General features: G+C 43.5%; 1 protein-coding gene across 10 annotated transcripts in view; it reads left to right on the top strand.

Annotated features, from left to right (window-relative positions):
- LOC139683048 (zinc finger SWIM domain-containing protein 6) overlaps nucleotides 1-20,276 on the top strand; it is a 203,492-nt gene that overhangs the window by 90,710 nt on the left and 92,506 nt on the right. For all 10 annotated transcript variants that reach the window (XM_071577782.1, XM_071577781.1, XM_071577788.1 and 7 more), the window contains 2 exons: nucleotides 11,269-11,417; nucleotides 11,940-12,090. In XM_071577782.1, the coding sequence (XP_071433883.1) occupies nucleotides 11,269-11,417; nucleotides 11,940-12,090 (300 nt within the window). The remainder of the gene's footprint in view (nucleotides 1-11,268; nucleotides 11,418-11,939; nucleotides 12,091-20,276) is intronic.

Below are 20,276 nucleotides of genomic sequence, written 5' to 3'. Positions count from 1 at the left end.
ACAGCTGCTTTCCATTTCCGGCTTGTCCCTACAATGCGGCAAGAGCCATCTGTGAAGAGAGCATATCGCTTCTCCTCTTCTGGTAGCTGGTTATATGGTGGGGCCTCCTCAGCTCGTGTCACCTGCTCCTCTTCTCCTTCAGAGGACAATACGAAACTCTCACCTTCCGGCCAGTTGGTGATGATTTCCAAAATCCCAGGGCGATTAGGATTCCCTATCCGGGTTCGCTGCGTGATCAGAGCGATCCACTTACTCCATGTGGCATCAGTGGCGTGATGGGTAGAAGGAGCTTTTCCTTTGAACATCCATCCCAACACTGGTAGTCGGGGTGCCAGGATGAGCTGTGCCTCAGTGCCAATCACTTCTGAGGCAGCTCGAACTCCTTCATAAGCTGCCAGGATCTCTTTCTCAGTTGGGGTGTAGCTGGCCTCAGATCCTTTGTATCCCCGACTCCAGAATCCCAGCGGTCGTCCTTGAGTCTCCTCAGGTACTTTCTGCCAGAGGCTCCAGGATGGGCCATTCTCCCCGGCTGCAGTGTAGAGCACATTCTTCACATCCTGTCCTGTCCTGACTGGCCCAAGAGCTACTGCATGGGTAATCTCCTGTTTAATCTGCTCAAAGGCTTGTTGTTGTTCAGGGCCCCACTGGAAATCATTTTTCTTCCGTGTCACAAGGTAGAGAGGGCTTACAATCTGACTGTACTCAGGGATATGCATCCTCCAAAAGCCCACGGCACCCAGGAAAGCCTGAGTTTCCTTCTTGCTGGTCGGTGGGGACATAGCTGCTATTTTGTTGATCACCTCTGTTGGAATCTGACGACGCCCGTCTTGCCACTTCACTCCTAGGAACTGAATTTCCTGAGCAGGTCCCTTGACCTTACTTCGTTTAATGGCAAAACCAGCTCTTAGGAGAATCTGGATTATCTTCTTTCCTTTCTCAAAAACCTCCCCTGCTGTGTTCCCCCATACAATGATGTCATCGATGTACTGTAGATGTTCTGGAGCCTCACCCTTTTCCAATGCAGTCTGGATCAGTCCATGGCAAATGGTGGGACTGTGTTTCCACCCCTGGGGCAGTCGATTCCAGGTGTACTGCACCCCCTTCCAGGTGAAAGCGAACTGCGGCCTGCGCTCTGCTGCCAACGGAATGGAGAAAAAGGCATTGGCAATGTCGATGGTGGCATACCACTTGGCTGCCTTGGACTCCAGCTCATACTGAAGCTCCAGCATGTCCGGCACAGCGGCACTCAGGGGGGTGTGACCTCATTGAGACCACGGTAATCCACCGTCAGCCTCCACTCTCCACTGGACTTTCGTACTGGCCATATGGGGCTATTAAAGGCTGAGTGAGTCTTGCTGACCACCCCTTGGCTCTCCAGCTCACGAATCATCTTGTGTATGGGGGTCACAGAGTCTCGGTCAGTGCGGTATTGCCGACGGTGCACTGTGGCTGTGGCCAGCGGTACCAATTGTTCTTCAACTTTCAGCATTCCCACAGCAGAAGGGTCCTCTGAGAGGCCAGGCAAGGTGCTCAGCTGTCTGATTTCCTCTGTCTCCACAGCAGCTATGCCAAAGGCCCAACGCAGTCCCTTTGGGTCTTTGAAATATCCATTCCTCAGGTAGTCTATGCCAAGGATACATGGGGCTTCTGGACCAGTCACAATGGGGTGTCTATGCCATTCCTTCCCTGTCAAGCTGACTTCAGCTTCCAGTACAGTCAGCTGTTGGGATCCCCCTGTCACCCCAGAAATAGAGATGGATTCTGCCCTGACGTATCCTGATGGCATCAACGTGCATTGTGCACCAGTGTCCACTAAAGCTTTGTATTTCTGTGGGTCTGATGAGCCAGGCCACCGAATCCACACAGTCCAATAAACCCGATTGTCCCTCTCCTCTACCTGGCTAGAGGCAGGGCCCCCCTAGTTCTGGTCATGGTATTCACTGCGCTCTCCCTGTGAATATGACCGGGAGGTTCCTTCAAGAGGATCGGGCATAACATCATCATTCCTATACTGTCTGGAGCCTTGCCCACGAGAGATTGGGGCAGCCTTCAACCTTGAAGAATTCCCTGTGTTGGTTGTGCCTCTTTGCAATTCACGTACCCGAGCTGCTAAGGAAGAGGTGGGTTTCCCATCCCACTTCCTCATATCTTCTCCATGCTCATGGAGGTAAAACCACAGATTGCCGCGTGGAGTGTACCCTTTCTCCTTAGCTGGAAGACGCCTGCTTCTGATGGCAGAGACTCTCGTTTGTTCTGGAGAGATATGGAAGAGTCCTTCCTTAATCTTCTCTTCCAGTTCAGCCAGTTTTGTTTCCACAGCTGAGACGTGGGCTCGTAATGGAGCAGTGACAGTGTCTTCATAAATCCTGAGTTTGCTGACCAGTGCACCCACCTTGTCTTCTCCCTCTCTCCACTGCAATGTTGCAAGGTAGCGAGAATACATTTCTGGCCCAAGTCGTGCAAGTTTTAACCACATCTGGGATGTGCACTGGACACCATCTGGACTTTTAGGGAATCTCTCATCTTCTGAAAAGATTATCTCCAGTACGGCTAATTCCTTTAAGCACCGGATACCTTGTTCCATCGTGTTCCACTGTCCTTGCTGTACGTGGAGGTCGTCCTTACAAAGATACCTCTCCCTCACGCTTGACAACAGTCGCCGCCAGAGGCTGAGAGTTTCCTGTCTCTTTCCAATGCCCTGATCAATGACAACATCTCGAGACAGGGATCCCAGCTGCCTTGCCTCACTCCCATCTAGAATTGTATCATTGGCTGCAGCATCCCAGATTCGAAGTAGCCAGGTCAAGATGGACTCATTTGCCTGTCGTGTGAACTCTCTCCGGAGCTCACGCAGCTCTCCCAGGGATAGGGACCGGGTGATTATTTCTGGCTCCATTTCTTCTGCTTGAGATGAAGGTCCTGACTCTTCCTCGTCATGCACTATACGAACTGATTTGGTCTTTGATTTTCTTTTCTGGACAGGGGCAACTGCTATCGGTTTCTGTTGTCCTTCTGGCTCCTCCATGGTTTGTGTGGACATGGTGCTGGTTGATTTGTTTCCCTTTCTCTCTGGCTCAGCTGTGGTTTGTGTGGGCATGGTGCTGGTTGATGTATCTCTCTTCCTCTCTGGCTCAGTCGTCTGGGTGGACATGGTGCTAGTTGATGTATCTCTCTTCATCTCTGGCTCAGCCGTGGTTTGGGTGGACATGGTGCCTGTGGATTTGCTCCTTTTCTCCTCCTCCTGATGATGCTGTACTACACCAAGCAGTGTGCGGTAGGCAGTGGCCAGGGCCCAGCAGGTTGCTGTGAGCTGCACATCTCTGGGACTACCAGAGCATCTTCCTTTCACATAGCTTAGCATTTTGGCAGGGTCCTGCAGTTGTTCTGGGGTGAATTTCCAGATCATTTGAGGAGAGAAGGTCTCCAAATACTGGCCCATATCTTCCCACTTCCCGTGCCACTCAACATCATCCGCTCCCAGGGCAGGCCTCCAGCAAGTCTCCTTAGAAAGCCCAGTTCTGACCCTGAACATGGTGTATACAGTACAGAGGAGACAAAGCAACACTAACAGCACTAACAGTAAGATTATGCTGTCCCTAACATCAAAAGGAAGCTCAATATTTTCAATGATTGTTGTAGCAGAGGTGAAAAGGTGGAAGTAACCATCTCCGCCTGTTTTCCCCACAGTCTGGGTGCTATTTTTAATGAGACCCCAGAGGTAACAACCCAAACCAGGACAGGCAGACCAGACTGAATATACATTCAGAATGAAATTCATTGCTTCTGATGTTATGACAACATAAACATAGTATATTAATAAAGCAATTTTGATCCTTCTCACTGGTATTAAAGAGAGCATCAAAATAGGCACATGGTTCCCCATGTGTCAAAATATGAACAGGCCCAGATACACCATCCACATGAATACATCAAGCAACATGGTAGTCAGGGAGTTTCTGTATCCAAATACACAAAATGAAATTGTAATTCTGACTTCTCTCTCGTGGCCCCACGTTGGGCGCCAAAAGATGTGCTGGTTTAAGGGTGAACCAGCAGGGGAAATGAACTCACCACGAGAGAGATTATAAGTCAGAGCTAAAATTTAATAATAATATTACAATAACAACACTGACACACAAGGGAAATTGCTTTCAACTCACAAAACCCCAGCAGTATAACCCAGTGTCCTGGGGCACAAACCCAAGGGGGTTTGTTTGCCCTTGTGCTGAGACCCCTGTGGTTCCCCCAAGTCCAGAGCGAAGGAAAAGAAAAACCTGTTGGTGCAGGCGAGGGCTGTGGTCTGGGCGAGAGCGGTGATCTCCTCCTGTCAAGGTCCTGCTGCTGCTCTGGATCCGACGAGAAGTTCCCAAGGTCTTCTTACCCACCACTTATGTACCCTCAGGGAGCACCCAGTCCCTCCCCCTGGGCGGGGACTCACACAATGGGTGATTAACTCTGGGAGCCAGGGGGTGTTGAGCTGTTGATGGCCCATTAGCAGCTCCGCCCCCCTCAGGCTGGGTGTGAAGGTGATAATGGCTCCCTGGGCAGCTGCTGCTAATGGCCCATTGACCTTGGGGAATGAATAGAGGGGGTAGAATACACAGCTTTGATCACCCCCACACAGGGTTAGCTGGTCCCTCCTGCTGAACTAGGATAGGCCTCTTTGCAGACATTCTTCCCCTAGCCTCTAGCGCTGCATGGGGTTGTTGTGACCCAAGTGCAGGACCTGGCACTTCGACCTATTGAACCTTATTTTGTCTTATTGAATTTACTGTTGTACCCTGAGTAGTTTGTAATATAGGCTATTCTTACCTGATTTTAGTCAAACCCCCTTGCTTTGCTTCTATTTACTTTTCAAAATTAAGTTCTTTATATATGACACCAGTTCTTGAATGCAGTTGCTCATTTTAAAAGTAGTTTCTTTTCAAATTGCTATGTAATATTCAAAGTGCTTAATTTTTTTAAATGCTGCTGCTTCTTATAACTTGGGAGTTGGTTATATTTAACATGTAACCTGTTATGACTATAAATATAAAAAGCTGCTACCCTGTTTTCAAAATGTATTTTGGTGTTCAGTGTTACAAAAAATTGTGCACAGTATTCCTGCTTTTATTACTAAGACTGGAATTTAGTAATTTTAGTAAAGGAGCATTAGTATGTATGTATGGCTGTCTCTATGTACTAAGTATAAATACTTTATTTATTGCATTTAACTGTAAGTGTATGACATAAAACCTATTTCAAAAACCAGTGATGATAGAAGTTAATAAAGCCAGAGGTCAGAGATTTGGAGATTTAATATATTAGTGTCTATAAACTGACACAGTTTGATTACAGGTTTCAATATTAAGTATACAGTGCTTTTCTCTTTCACAGTTCAAACAGGAACTCATTTATCCTCCTAGCACTCCTCTAAAGCGCCTAAGTAATACTTACCTTCAGTTTACAAGTGGGGAAAGGAATTTGTTCTTGGTACAAAACTGCATTGCAGCAATTAAATTCAGGGCTGCCCATGTTCTTCTCCAGTCAAACTGTTCCTCTTGTGAAGACTTGTGCTTGTTCAGGGCTGCACTGCACCCCAAGCGAGACTGCTGCCTTTGGGTTGACCATGCAGATCTACTTGCCAGCTATTGCTAGGACTTCATTTCACAGCTCCTAAGGGAGCTCCCTTCTTCAGTCCTGTTGCTTGTTCAGATAGTTCTGGTCCCATATCTTCAGAAGAAAAGCAGCAGTGTAGAAAATCCTCTATGTTGCTCAAGAGTGATGTGTGTGCTAGTGGGAGAGGAAGCAGATTAGGTTGATCGGTGTTCACCTTGTTGAAGAATACACCTAGGGCAGTGCAAGCTGCAGGTTGTGCCCTGGGTGGGGGAAATGGTTGGAGCCACAGGCAGGGAGCCCTGAACAGGCACCAATCCTTTGCACAGCAAAGGACAAGCAGACCTGCAGAACCGGCCAGTCAATCACCCAGAGACCCTGCAGAAACCAATGAACAATTAGAAGACTCCAGACCCAAAATCACTATTGGAATGGGTGCATAGACTGAAAAACTATCTCAACCTCATAGGTTTTTGATTAAAGTTTATTATATGATAAAAGCAATTTCGGCATGCCGGGTGTGACGGACGCAAGCATTGCTCGCCATTGCACCCTGAACACAGTGTAACTTCAACATTTTTTTAGTCTCTACATACATATTCATTCGACTCGTGCATAAACATTCTAAGTACATTGTTAAGCAGTTTAACATACACCACTATAGCTAAGTCACTTTTACAACCCTAGTGATAACCCCACAATAAATTCTGCTCCCTTTCGATGTGGGAAAGTTTAACTCTTCAACTTTTGTGTTACAATTCATGTGGTCCTTGACAAAGTTATAGGAGCTAAAGTGATTTAACACTATCCTGTTTATCTTTCCATGTGGATGTAAGTTGGAATTTTTGTTTAATTGGCTGTCCATATGTTTCTTCTCATGTTATTATAGGAGCTCCAATAACTCATTCGTTTTACTGACACAAATCATATTCATACTTCTCACAGGTGGTAACCCCTAGTATCTCCCCTGGGGTGAAAAGTTTTACAATGGATGATGTCATGGGACATGTCATGAGTCTCTGACAGCTTCTAAGAAGTTACAGCTGACTATTATGTCAGCATCAATCATGGTCCATCATCTAAGATGAATAGCCCAGGCTAGGTGTGAATGCTCCCCGGAGGGGTTTTCACAGCAGAGTCATCATATAAGGGAGGACATTGACATGATAAAGAATGATTATCCCACCTCACAGGATTTGCCTCTATCAGCCTCTTCCCTTATCTGGAAATCCAGTTTGTAGCTTCAGGTATGCACACCCTTCTGTACCTGGGATAGTTGGACAATGGCACTCCCTTATCTTATCTGAAGGTCCTTTCAAAGTAGGCATATTCAGGAAGGGGTGGGCTTTTTTGGATGAGCAGCTGTTTCTTTGCAGTTTGACAGAAGTCTTTTGGTGATCTTAACAATGTTTAAGCCATTAACCATTTCAGTCTCAGACAGTGTCTTAAGCTTTTACAGTCTTCTTACCCAGTGGCATTAAAATAAGGCTGTGTCTTGGTTTGAGGGGAAAAAACCAAAATGTTTACCCGCAAGCAGGAGAGGGGCCTCCTCCACGATAATCACACCACTCTTTATCAAATTTAAGAAAAGGAATTTTAATACAAGAAGGATAACTGATATATATATATATATATATATATATATATATATATATATATATGTAAACAGACTAGTGCAACCCACTTCCCCAACACCACAAGAGAAAGAAAAAAAAAGCAAACAACAAAAACCCAGCAGGTTTTCCTCCAGGAGGAAAGTTATACTTAAGCAGTGTCAAATGTCACAGTCCGGCTGGCTGCGGAGTGAGTTCCCAGTAATTCCCAGTCCCTCTCCAGCGAGACAGATGAGTGGTTAGCTCTCAGATGAACTCTGTGTCTCTTGTCCCAGATGAAGGAAAAAGAAAGCTGAAAGTGGGGAACCACCACGTGTCCTGCAAAAGCAGCTGCACACCTCTCTCTCTCTCGGGTCACTGCCCCGGCCAGGGCGGGCAGGCTGAGACGGTGCAGGCGGTGGTCAGTGCAGGCGGTGGTCAGACTGCAACAGAGGCCGGGATCCCAGATGCAGGAATCAGCAGAAACAGCAACCGCGAGGAGAAAAAACCAGATGATACTGCAAGATGATACTGCAAACCTGGGTCTGTTCAACAGTTCCACTGCTTCATCTCATGTGGCCTGATTTCCCTTTTTATCTAGTTGTTTGCAACTGAAGATTTATCACCATGCATTACATGTAGCTGACTGAATTTAAAATCCCTTAAAACTAACATAGTAAAGATGGAAGCACTAACAGAAGAGCAAGTTTCTCTCTCATACACAGAATCACAGAATATGCCGAGCTGGAAGGGATCCACAAGGATCATTGAGTCCAACTCCTAGCCCTGCACAGGACCATCCCTAAGAGTAACACCATGGGCCTGAGAGCATTGTCCAAACATTTCTTGAACTCTGTCAAGCTTGGTGCTGTGACCACTTCCCTGGGGAGTCTGTTCCAGTGCCCAACCACCTGTTATGAACGACCAACCAAATAGCCAATCATTCGGTATAAAGGGTAGTTTAATTTTATAAATAATGAAAGCTGTAGAGTAAACAGCGCAGCACTGGGTACACTGGGAGTCTCTTCTCCATCAGTGACACCCATTTGAGCTCGCAGGCTCCTTTTTATACAGTCAAAGCAGGTTTATTTTTAACCAGTTCCAATAAATTATTTTCTTCTTTCTTCTCTTTGAGATCCTTTAATCTGATTCTGCATGTTGCTTCTCAGTGGTCATGGGGCTGGGTTCTTCTTTGGTGTGATTCTTAACTTAAAATTTAACTAGAGACATCATGGCTAGGCTTCGCGAACGAAGATTTGGGAAGGGCACTACCCACGCTTGCTGCAAGCGTGCTGGTGGCTAAAAAGGCCGATACGGGATAGGCAGGTCCGGTCACAAAAGGCACAGCGGAACGTCTCTTTAGGTGATATTGGTGAGGAACGATTCTTTCTGCGTTGTCTTTTTTCCTCGAAACTGACTCTGCATGCATACTCAAAAGAAGCAGCAGTGTCTTGAATGGTGTGTCTCCATGAATCCCGTTTGGAGGCCAGAGTGGACCATTGATGGCAGTCAATATGGCCAAGGCTGAGGTGTTGTTTCAGGGAGTCCTTGTATCTCTTCTTCGGGGCTCCTCTCTTGCAGCAACTGGTGGCGAGTTCACCATAGAGCACAATCTTCAGGAGGCGGTGATCCTCCATCCTGGAGATGTGCCCTGCCCAGCGCAGCTGCGTTCTCACACATCAAGCTACACAGAATGTCTCATTATGTTCTTGACATGAATTAAATTGATATTTATCACACACCCTCTGTGTGAAGAACCTTTTTCTAAGACAACTTCAGGCCATTCCCTCAGGTCCTGTCACTGGTCACCACAGAGAAACCATCAGTGTCTACCCCTCCTCTTCCCCTCATGAGGAAGTTGTAGACTGCAATGAGGTCTCCCCTCAGTCTCCTCCAGGTTTTCTACCATCTTGGGCTTGATTCCCATCTTCTAAGACTCATATGGCTACTGTGGAAAGCAGAAGAGTTCTTTCACATCTTCAAAGACATAATTACTTAATGATCTAAAAAAAATATGGACAACAGTTTAGTGTTCACAGCTGTAGGCTCTCATGTTGGAGGCAGTTTAGGAAGTTGCTGAGCTGGAAGACACTTTTTTACTCTCTTAGGAAGTAGTAGACAAGACTGAGAAAAATATCTCTGTCGCGTTTAGAAAGACAGCAAAACTCTATGAAACAAAGTTAGTGAAAATGTAATATTTATTCACAGATTTGTGGGTGCTTCAGTCCTCTAGGCCCTGAAGACACACCACTAGTTTAAAATACTTGCTTTTTGTAGTTTTCTGTGGTTACATAAACTTTTCCATATTCATGAAATTGTTGGTTCAACCTTAAAAGGTCAACTGTACTTTGTGGACTGGGGAGGAGGTGTGTGTCAACTTTCTTTCAATTGATCATGATGTACCCCCCTGGACAGATTGGGACAGACAGGGGAGGACAGGACCCTCTGTATGTAGATAAGATCCTGAAGATACCACTGTACACAAAGGGTTCTTAGGAGGTCATTGTGTTGGATACATTATCTTTTCCCCTATCAGTGACAGGAGATATTCCCTGGCCTCAGGGCCAGACAGAGCCATTTACCTTACAAATTCACATTTGGCCTACAGAAAGAAAAATTCTTTGTTGATGATAGCCACCCCTTCCCCCCTCCCTTGCCCTTTTGCTTAATTTATTTTCTTGTAATAAAACCGTGTTATGCATTTCTCACAAGACATCCCTCTGACCCTCTAAATCTTCCGGTTGTATTTTCATTGAATAAAGATTCAAGCATTCTCTGCAACCACTTAAGATTCAGCTACATGGCAGAGCTCCAATTGTGAAATAAAGGCTTAAATCAATAGAATCAGTGTTTCTGTACATCTGAAGAGTTGTAGCTATCTTTACTTTTCATGTTCTCAGGACTTCTTTGAAAGCAAGTTTTTACAAATCTGACTATGTAACTTTCCTTCCCTGCCAGTAGCCTTCTTTTAGTATTGGCTAGAAAGGTAAAGTGATAGACTATGTTATGCAATTCAGTTTCTAACATCATCTCAAAACCTAACAGAGATAGAGATTACAGAGTTGGGACAAGCCCATAATCAAAATGTCAAGTTAACTTAAGTCTTGCACATGCTTAAAATGCCTTACATCTGAGTATGGTGATGCAATACCATGAGTCGTTTCCCTGACAGTCTAGATAAGTGCTTTTCAACCTTTTCAGTTAAATACTTTTTAAAAAATATACAGTGAAGGTGCAGGCTTCTTCAGAAATATGTAGATTGTTAGATGCTGCAAGAACGTTTTTTATTTTTGTCAGCCTCTAGAAAAGGCTGCAAATGGAAAATCACTGATCTCAACTGCAAAATTTGAGTTTGAGCATCCTGTGGCCAAAAGCACTGCCTGATGTAAATCCAGTCACATCAGTTGGCACTATGCTAATTCAGGTAGTGTTGCTCTGAACTGACTCTATGTTGATGACATTGCCTATGTAAAAATGCTTCTTCAGAAGCACCACAATCTTACACACATGTAACTTATTTATTGTATTAATCCCTTTAGTACTTAAAGACTTTGGTTTTGTTTGGGGATTATTTTTTATTCTTTATTCTTTGTTTAGCTTTGCAGAGCCATCACAGCTTAAAGGCACTGAAGTGATTATTTTCTTCATGTTCATCAATAGCAGTGCTCATTAGCAGTAACTTAAACCTGAGCAAGATTGCTGAAGGTACAGAAATTATACAGATGTTCTGGGGAGAGTGGTTTTAACATTGCAGTTGTTGAGATATTATGTAAAGTGTAATTTTCTTTGTAAAAACATTCTAGAATAACTGCTGAGGTGGGAGGAAAAACTCACCTTGATTTTAATGTTTTACTATAATATTGTTTATTTTAGTACCTTTGCATAGGCTGTAATTTCTAAGTGCTTAAGACTACTGAGGAGAAATTTAGGTCTATTTTAAAGAACTTTAGATTAAAGTCAAAACATCCAAAATGGGACAATACACAAATCCAAAAAACCTTTCCAGTACTCCTTTTCCCTGGACCCACAAACCTTTCTTCTTTATACAGAACATAACAATTTATCTTCTTGCTGTTTCCAGGTGCTCCTGACCCAACAGCAGGTGCTAGCATAGATGATGAAAACTGCTGGCATTTGGATGAGGAACAGGTCCAAGAACAGGTTAAACTATTCCTCTCCCATGGTGGATACCATGGATCAGGAAAGCAGCTCAATTTACTTTTTGCAAAGGTATGTTGAGTACTCAAATTTTCCTCTTTTCTCTCCCCCCACTCTTCCATTCAGTCTGTACTTGTTCAAGTCTTACTCAAAGTCCTGTTGTTTTAAAAGAAGACAAAGCCCTGGGAACATGATGGCAAGTTAATAATGCAATGGAACACAATCTGGTATGTCTTGAGATTAGTTTAAGGATATGAAGTAACATTTCAACTGTCTGCAGCTTTGCTGTTCTCTTCCTTCCTAACCTCAAAATGTTGGAGAAACCTTTAGAAATTATGGGTTTGCAGCAGTTTGCATAATACACCTGTGGATTACTTGTGGAAGAAGTGTGTTTGAGGAATTACAATGGGATGCTAAAACTAAAAATTGTTAAAAATGGGCAGACAATTTTTTCTACTTAAAAATTTCAAATCAGATATACCAATTATATTTCTTATTTAACAGAGGTGGAATGTTTAACACTGCAGCATATTGTCTGTACTGTGGTTAGTTTTGGGTTTTTTTCAGGTTTGTATTAAAAGACTCATTTCCTAGGTGCGAGAGATGCTAAAGATGAGAGATTCAAATGGAGCTCGCATGTTGACGTTGATAACAGAACAGTTCATGGCTGACCCTCATCTGTCGCTTTGGACACAACAAGGAACTGCAATGACTGACAAGTATAGGCAGCTCTGGGATGAACTGGGTAAATGCATAGACTTCAAAATCATTTAGGTGTTCATGTGTATAATGAAGAAGCAATTACATATTTGGGATGTAAACTTTATTGTGGTACTAGGTAAAGCAAGTTAGAGTTTTCTTCAGGTTTACTTGTTCAGATGAGGTTGGGTGAAATTGAATTTCTGATCTATATGAGAAAATTAGAGTTGGAGGAAAGCGTGGTATTAAACAAGTATGACTGCAACAGTTTATAAGTACCTGATGATCTATAAAAAGAATAAAGCAAAAAGTAGAAATGCAGCTACACAACTGAGGGTACGTATAGAAGCCACTAGAGCTAAACTGGAAAGTTTAAGAAAGAAATTGATTCACAACCAGAGAGAAGTGGAAGGCAAATATAAAAGATTCATTAAGAGTATGAGAAGATAGCAACAAAGGAAAGCAGAAGTCCACTACTGAGTAGGAAAAGAAATCAAGTAATAGAGGGCTATAACAATTAATACTGCTTTACAGGAAAGGTCAGTTGTGACCAGATACGACTTGTACAATGGAGAGAAGAACACAGGCTGAAATGGGAAAGGAATTATTTAACCGGGTAAAGTAAAAAAACACTTGTATTAAAGTGTTCAAGAAACTCCCTGAGACAGTTTTGAGCTGCTGCTTCAGAAGTTCTTAAAATCTATAGGAATTTGTACTAGGGAAGGGAAGTTAAAAACAACTTGAAGGTAAACATCACCAATATTTTAAAGGTGGGTCGGTGAGTGGAAAAAATAAAATAAGTAACCACCAGCATTGTTTTCCTATATGTAAGGTACTAGAACAAACCACTAACCAGTTGGTATGTAAGAATATAGAAAATAAAAGCGATGAAAGACAACCTGAATTATTTTTAAAACAGTAGTAAGTCTAATTTGTTTCCCTAAAAGATAATTCACTGAGTTTATGAGTGAAGGAATTAATGTGTATATCTTAGCTGTAGTAAGGTTTTGGATGCTGTCTTGGAGGCTTTCTTAAAGCAAATTGAGGTGCAGCCTAAATGGAATTGCTTTGTGATTCATGGATCTTGAAGTAGTTACTTGTGCTGTCATTCAATCTGGAAAGACACTCCAAGTCTAGACTTGCAGAAGTCTATTGACATGTGTTCTGGTCAATATTGCTATTCCTGACTTATGTGGCATGGGAAATTAAAATAAATATATATACATATAAAAACAATTCAACAAAAAAACCAAACAAAATCCCCAAACCAACTAAACAAAACCCAACAAAAAACCCAAACAACTCAAAACTTAGTGAAGACACCCCTTAGGACAATATGTAAACACTGCAGAGAACAAAGCCAAACCACATAATGCTCTTGGTACATTTTAAAGGTCCAAAATCAAGCTAAATGTTGCATTAAGGGTATAGAAATTTAGCAGAAAATAAAGCTCCTTTGGTTCCAGCTGGTCTTCAGAGATCAGAGGGACTGGGTGCAGCTGGGCTTAATTTCTGATTAGAACCATTACAATTCCTAGTCAATTTAATTCCTTCAGTCCCACATAAGTTGCATTAAGCCAATGCTTAGATTTGTCCAGTAAAATTATATAACATCATTCAATTCTGGAATGCTGTCAACTGGGGTGTGAAAAATTACTCCAGTACCCATCCACCACAGTTCCGGCTGTCAGGTGTTGCCATTGGTTTTCTGATTCCCTTTTGATCTGTTCCAACAGAGCCAGGGAAAGAGGTTGTTTCCTCCAAAGGGGTCAAAGTGTTAATAGTCCCAGCATATGTTGGTGTTGCCAGCCCTCTATTAATAAGTCAGTAGACCGTGTTCCATCACTGCTAACCCACGTGGTCTGCCCCATGAGGGTATACTTAGTTCTGAATGAATTATATCAGACTCGGTATCACTGTTAGTCAAATGGGACCAAGTGTCATTGAGTGGGGTGATATAGTTTTGACAAATACAACCTAATGTAAGAGCTCAAACTGCTGGGCCCAATGTCTGAATTTCAGTTTCATTGGTGTTGCAATTATAAACTCTGGTACAATTCCAATTATGATATTTCAGGCTGTTTGAGCAAGAAACATTAAAATTGGTTTCCAGAATATTGGTCTGTATGAGGTCATCTGGTAAACCAGTTGTTCCTTCCCAATCAATGCACCAGTTGGTAGGTTGCATATAATGCCAGTCACCACATTGTGGCCCTCCCCACATCCTTGGAATATGCATTGCCCATAATGTATCAGTACATGTATCCTCAGGAGGAAGATAAATTGTCTCAATTGTGTCACTATTAGAGAAATAGGGAGAGAATATATTTATGTTTATATACTTGTGGAAGCCTATTAAAAGTGTATTGAATCCCTCTCCATGTAAAGGCAAACTGTGCTTTATCCTGTTCAAGGAGGGGAATCATGAAAAACATGTCCTTAACATTTAGAACAGCCATCCAAGCATGAACAGCCCCCAGTATCAGTGTCACTATCTCAGCAATATTTGAAACTGCAGCAGTTAAAGGTGCAGTATTAGCAGTTAACTGCCAGTGCCAGGTCGGGGTTTTTACTGGCCACATCAGTGAATTATAAAGTGAATGAGTCCTTTTAATGATGCCTCTTTTTTTCCAAATCTGTGACTGCCTCATCAGTCCCTATAAATGCTGTTGTTGGCAGGGGGTACTGTTTTACATTAGTAATTTCAGAAAGCAGCAATGGTATTGATGCCTCTAATAGACTGATAACATTTTCAGAGCCTGAATCATCCCACATTCTTTCAGATTATGCTTTATCCCCAGCTACCCAATACCTTCCACTGAGAAACTCCACAGAGTTCCATCTGGGAGTTTCCAGGTCTGTCCATAAAGTAAATCAATCCCTAAAAGTTTTGTTTGGGCAGCCCCCACAACACTTCAACCTTAGTAAATAATTTTTCCCCTGGAAGCCAGATGGAAATTTTTGCTGTGGTACATTCCTTTATTACACCATCAATTCCAGTAAATTTAAGTTTACCATCACTGGGTATAATTCTCAAAATATTTGCTGTTTCCTTTGTAATTACTGACATTTGGGGCCCTGTGTCAATTAGAAATTCAACCATAATCTGACTGGAATACCAATAGAAGCTTCAGAGTATTTTCCTTGGAGCCACTGTACTGGTAAGATCCACCAAGCAGACTCAGGAGTCCTAACAGCAGTTATCTGATACATCCCATCCAGCATCCATAATTCACTATTTCCTGCACAGATTCACTCCAGGTAGCTAAACACATCATCTGCCCCTGGCCCCCAGAGCTGTGGCATTTTGGACATGAACCTCACACATTCCATCCTGAAATTTTGCTACAGAAGTCTTGAGACTGTCTGGAAGACCCTGAATAAGAGGGATTGATCTGGCCGGATTGATAGGGGCTAACATGGGAGACCTTCTAAGCCTATTCCTCTCATACATAGCTTGTATACAAGCTGCTTTCTGCACAGAAGTCATGAGATCAGAGAATCAGTAGTTTTAATAATTGGTGAATCTCCCCTATCCTGCATATCTATTTCTCCTGCCCAGTATACCACCTGTGCAGTTAAAGAATAATCATAATCTCCAGGAGTGGTGGTTAAAAACACTCCTGGACCCCAATAGCCTTCCACTTCTTCCTCACTCAATAAAATTTGATCCCCCCGATCAGAGAGAATCACCACATATATTATGGTCTTGGAGAAGGTGTTTGGCTCATTAACAGTTCTATTTTTTTCTTGCAGATATTTTTCCCATTTTTCTGCTGCAGCCAATTCAGTTTTCAAATTTCCAGTTTCCACCATAAGAAAAACTATGCAAATTTCCATTTTTTTTCTAATTCCTTTTTCAAAGGTCAGTAATGCTATTAGCAGATTGTTTTCAGACTGAATCACTGAATATTCCACACTTGGAATTTTTTTGGAAAGCAAGGATTCTTTAGCCTCTTCTTGTGCATAGGATAGACAAGCACCTAATACAGCACAGATAATTCCTTTTCCTTTTCCAGCTTTTAGTTTCTGTTCTGTTAGACACTGCTCAATACGCATTATCATAACTTTACAAAACTTTTAGTCCAGTCTTTCCCAGCTTGTGAAGATGCACACTTATATTTCTGTAGCAGTTTTTCCATGGCAATTCTGCTGACTACGCACATTTTCTGTTGCGTTAAGGGTATAAAAATTTGGCAGAAAATAACCCCCCCTTGCACTCCAGCTGGTCCTCAGAGATCAGAGGGTCTGGGTGCATCTGGACTTAATTCCTGATTATAACCAATTTGGCACTACAAGTCTGGTCAAGTTCAATAAGAACTTTCACGAGCACAATGCACAAATAGCAGGATTTATCAATCCAGTACTCTAAGTCAGGTTGCTTGTGGGCTTTCTGACCCTTGCTGAGCCAGTCTAGGCAGTTTCCTTGAAGCTGCTACCTTGGCTTTTCTAATTCAGTTTTATTTATTTGAACTATCTTTCCTCCTATAACCGGTCTTACTCTTTCTATTCTTCACTAGATTTGCAAAACTCCTCCAAAAGTGTTTCTCATCATAGGTGTCTGGTCAGTGTGCACTTCTCTTGTTTAAAGTAGTCTAATACTGTTCTAAATTAGAGATACAGGTTGTAGGATTCCATTTAGAGTTTAAATATAAATACACAATGGAATTGGTTTTCTAAGAGTTTTATGAAGAAGAGGGGAGATGGAAAAAAATTAAAAAATAAGCCCTTTTTCGCTTTGTTTTCCCACTTCCTATTCTGTGAGTGATTTTGCAGACATAGGTGACATCAGTATAGTTACCTGTTCCTACTAAGAAAGACAAATGAGATAATAATCAACAGACTTTAGATAACCAATTCTGAAGCTGTTAAAAAGAAACTGGTTTGTGCAATGCAACACTAGTTCATGAAACTCATCATCAGGTGGTGTTGTGTTAAGGGTATAGGAATTTAGTAGTAAATAAAGCCCCTTGCATTCCAGTTGGTCCTCAGAGATCAGAAGGGCTGGGTGTGTCTGGGCCTAATTTCTGATTAGAACCAATTCAACACTATAAGTCTGGTTGAGTTCAATGGAAACTTGCACATGCACAGATGCACAAGTAATGCAATTTACCAACCCAGTACTCTAGGTCTGGTTGCATTCAATAAGGACTTACACGACCCAGATTCACAAATAGCACAGTTTATTGAAGCAACAGGAAAGCAAATTCAGGACTGCCAGTGATAAGTGCACTAACTACAGTGTTAATAGGTGTTGCTACAGAAAGTATAGGAACAGTGATCTAATAGATAGATAGATAGATAGATAGATAGATAGATAGATAGATAGATAGATACAAATGAATATTCCTGCCTCTGTTCCAATGCAGTTCACAGACTCACAGATACAATTAGGTTGGAAAAGACCTCTGAGATCATTGAGTCCAACCTATGACCTAACACCGCCATGCCAACTAGACCATGGCACTAAGTGCCATGTCCAGTCTTTTCTTAAACACCTCCAGGGATGGTGACTCCACTACCTCCCTGGGCAGCCCATTCCAATGTTTAACCACTCTTTCTGTGAAAAAATTCTTCATAATATCCAACCTAAACGTCCCCTGGCAACAGCCACTCCCTGTTGTCCTGTTGCTAGCTGCCTGGGAGAAGAGGGCGATCCCCACCTGACTACAACCTCCATTCAGGTAGTCTTAGAAAGTGAGGCCACCCCTGAGCCTCCTTTTCTCCAGGCTAAATAACCCCAGCTCCTTCAGCCTCTCCTCATAGGACTTACTCTCTAGACCCTTCACCAGCTTTGTTGCCCTTCTCTGGACATGCTCCAGCACCTCAATGTCTGTCTTGTAGTGAGGGGCCAGAACTGGACACAGTACTCGAGGTGTGGCCTCACCAGTGCCCAGTACAGGGGAAGGATCACTTCCCTCGTCCTGCTGCCCACGCTATTTCTGATACAAGCCAGGATGCCATCAGCCTTGGCCACCTAGGCACATTGCTGGCTCATGTTCAGCCATCTGTTTACCAGCACCCCCAGGTCCTTTCCCATTGGGCTGCTTTCTACACACTCTTCCCCCAGCCTGTAGCACTGCATGGAGTTATTGTGGCCCAAGTATAGGACTCAGCACTTGGTCCTTTTGAACCTCATGCCACTGGTCTCAGCTCATCAATTGAGCCTGTCCAGATCCCTCTGCAGAGCCTTCCTACCCTCCAGCAAATCGACACTCCAACTCAACGTGGTGTCATCCACGAATTTGCTAATGGTAGCCTTGATCCCCTGTTGGAGGTACAGTCCCAGGTGGAGGAACAAAGCTCACCTAAAGGCGTCCCTTCAGGAGAGGAGGAGAGACACAGACCATCGACCAATCCCAAGCAGGCAGAGGTGTTTTCCCCCTCCAGCACTTTCTTCCTCAAAGTCCCCCTTTTATACTATAAATTTTTGGCCCATCCCAATGGGCATGTTATAGGTGGTGTTAGGTGACTTTGGTCATACATGTATGTGTTCGGTTGAGCTGGCAAAATGCCAACTACCCAAACACAGAATAAAAGTTCCCCTTGCTCCGCTGCGAAAAGGGGAAAAAAAACCCTGGAAAACTTAAAACAGGTTTATATATTTACAGAGAAAAGAGTAAATTAAAAGTAGACTCCAATATAACACACACCTATACAAGTTAGATATAACGACAATCCTCTACCTCCCACCGAAAACAGATCTCATCACTCCAGATCCATAAAGCACCCCAAAATGACACCTCTCAAAAGATCTCAACCTCCCCAGAAACAAACCCAAGCAGAGAGAAAACTAATAATAAACATTTTACTTCCCTAAGACAATATTTCCTGCTAGGGTTTGGCTGCTACTCCTCCTACTGTTATCAGGTAAGTCAGAGGTGGGGCTTGCTTGTTAGCAGGGAGTTGAGAAGGCTTTAAAAACATCGCTGAGGAGCACGAGCGAAGTGGAGCGCGGCGAACAGGAGCGGGCAAACAGGGGCATGGCTCATCAGTGAGGGCGTGGCACGTCAGTTTGCATGGCAGTTCCCACAGGCAGGGCGAGCAGACAGGGCACAAGCCTAGGTGTTTTGTGGGCTTTTTTTTTTCTTTTTTCCCCCACAACTCAAGGTAGTCATGGCTTCCAAAAAAATGAAAGCTGTTGCTGCTGTTACCAGTAGAGGTGTGTCAACACAGACAGAATCCTCTAAAAAGGATGCAGCCACTCAGGTCTCTGGATGCACAGACTGCTTGAGCCTGGAACTGCTACCGGAGGACAGCGTGAGAAGCACCTGCAGGCGATGTGAGCAGGTGAACGATTTGCAGTGTCTGGTGGCAGAGCTAAAGGAAGAGGTGGAAAGGGCTCAGAAGCATAAGGGAGAGTGAAAGGGAAATTGACTGGTGGAGTCACACCTTTTCGACTCCTAAGGAAGCCCAGCAGGAGGCAGTGAAGCCCTGCCCCTCCTGCCATCAGGCAGATAGAACAGATCGTATGGATGGGGAGGAATGGAAACAGGTGCCTGGTTGTAGAGGCAAAAAAAAAACCCTCTCGACCCCTTTCACCTACCGGGGTGCCCTTAAAAAACAGGTATATGGCCCTGGACTCGGACAGTCTGATGGAGGACAGTCAGGAGGAAGATCTCTCCACAAGGTCTTCTGGTTACCCCCAGTCTACCAGATGGATTACAACTACAGATACGAGGAAAAAGAGAAGGGTTGTTTTAATTGGTGACTCTCTTTTGAGGGGAACTGAGGGCCCTATATGTCAGCCAGACCCATCCCATAGGAAGGTTTGCTGCCTTCCTGGGGCCAGGGTGAGGGATATTACTAAGAGACTTCCTAAGCTAATTCAACCCTCAGACTATTACCCGCTGTTGGTTGTCCAGGCTGGAAGTGATGACATCAATGAAAGAAGTACCAGGGTAATTAAAAAAGATTTTAAGGCACTTCCCCGATCACTTCATGGGACAGGAACACAGGTAGTAATTGCCTCAGTTCCTGTGCTAGCTGGGATAAATGAGGAGAGGTATAGGAAAGCCCAGCTTACCAATTAGTGCCTTAGGGACTGGTGCTACCATCAAAATTTTGACTTTTTTGATCATGGGGCAAACTCCATGTTGCCTAGTCTTCTCAAACCAGATGGGCTTCATCTATCTAGGAAGGGCAAAAGAATTGTAGCCCATAAGTTGGCAGGGTTGGTTAGGAGGGCTTTAAACTAGGTTTGAAGGGGGAAGGGACTGAAACCGGGCTCTC

Source organism: Pithys albifrons, chromosome 26 (assembly GCF_047495875.1).
Source record: "Pithys albifrons albifrons isolate INPA30051 chromosome 26, PitAlb_v1, whole genome shotgun sequence".
Classification (NCBI taxonomy): Eukaryota; Metazoa; Chordata; class Aves; order Passeriformes; family Thamnophilidae; genus Pithys; species Pithys albifrons.
Note: the sequence above shows the minus strand (reverse complement) of the source record. Positions and strands in the feature narration are given on the sequence as shown.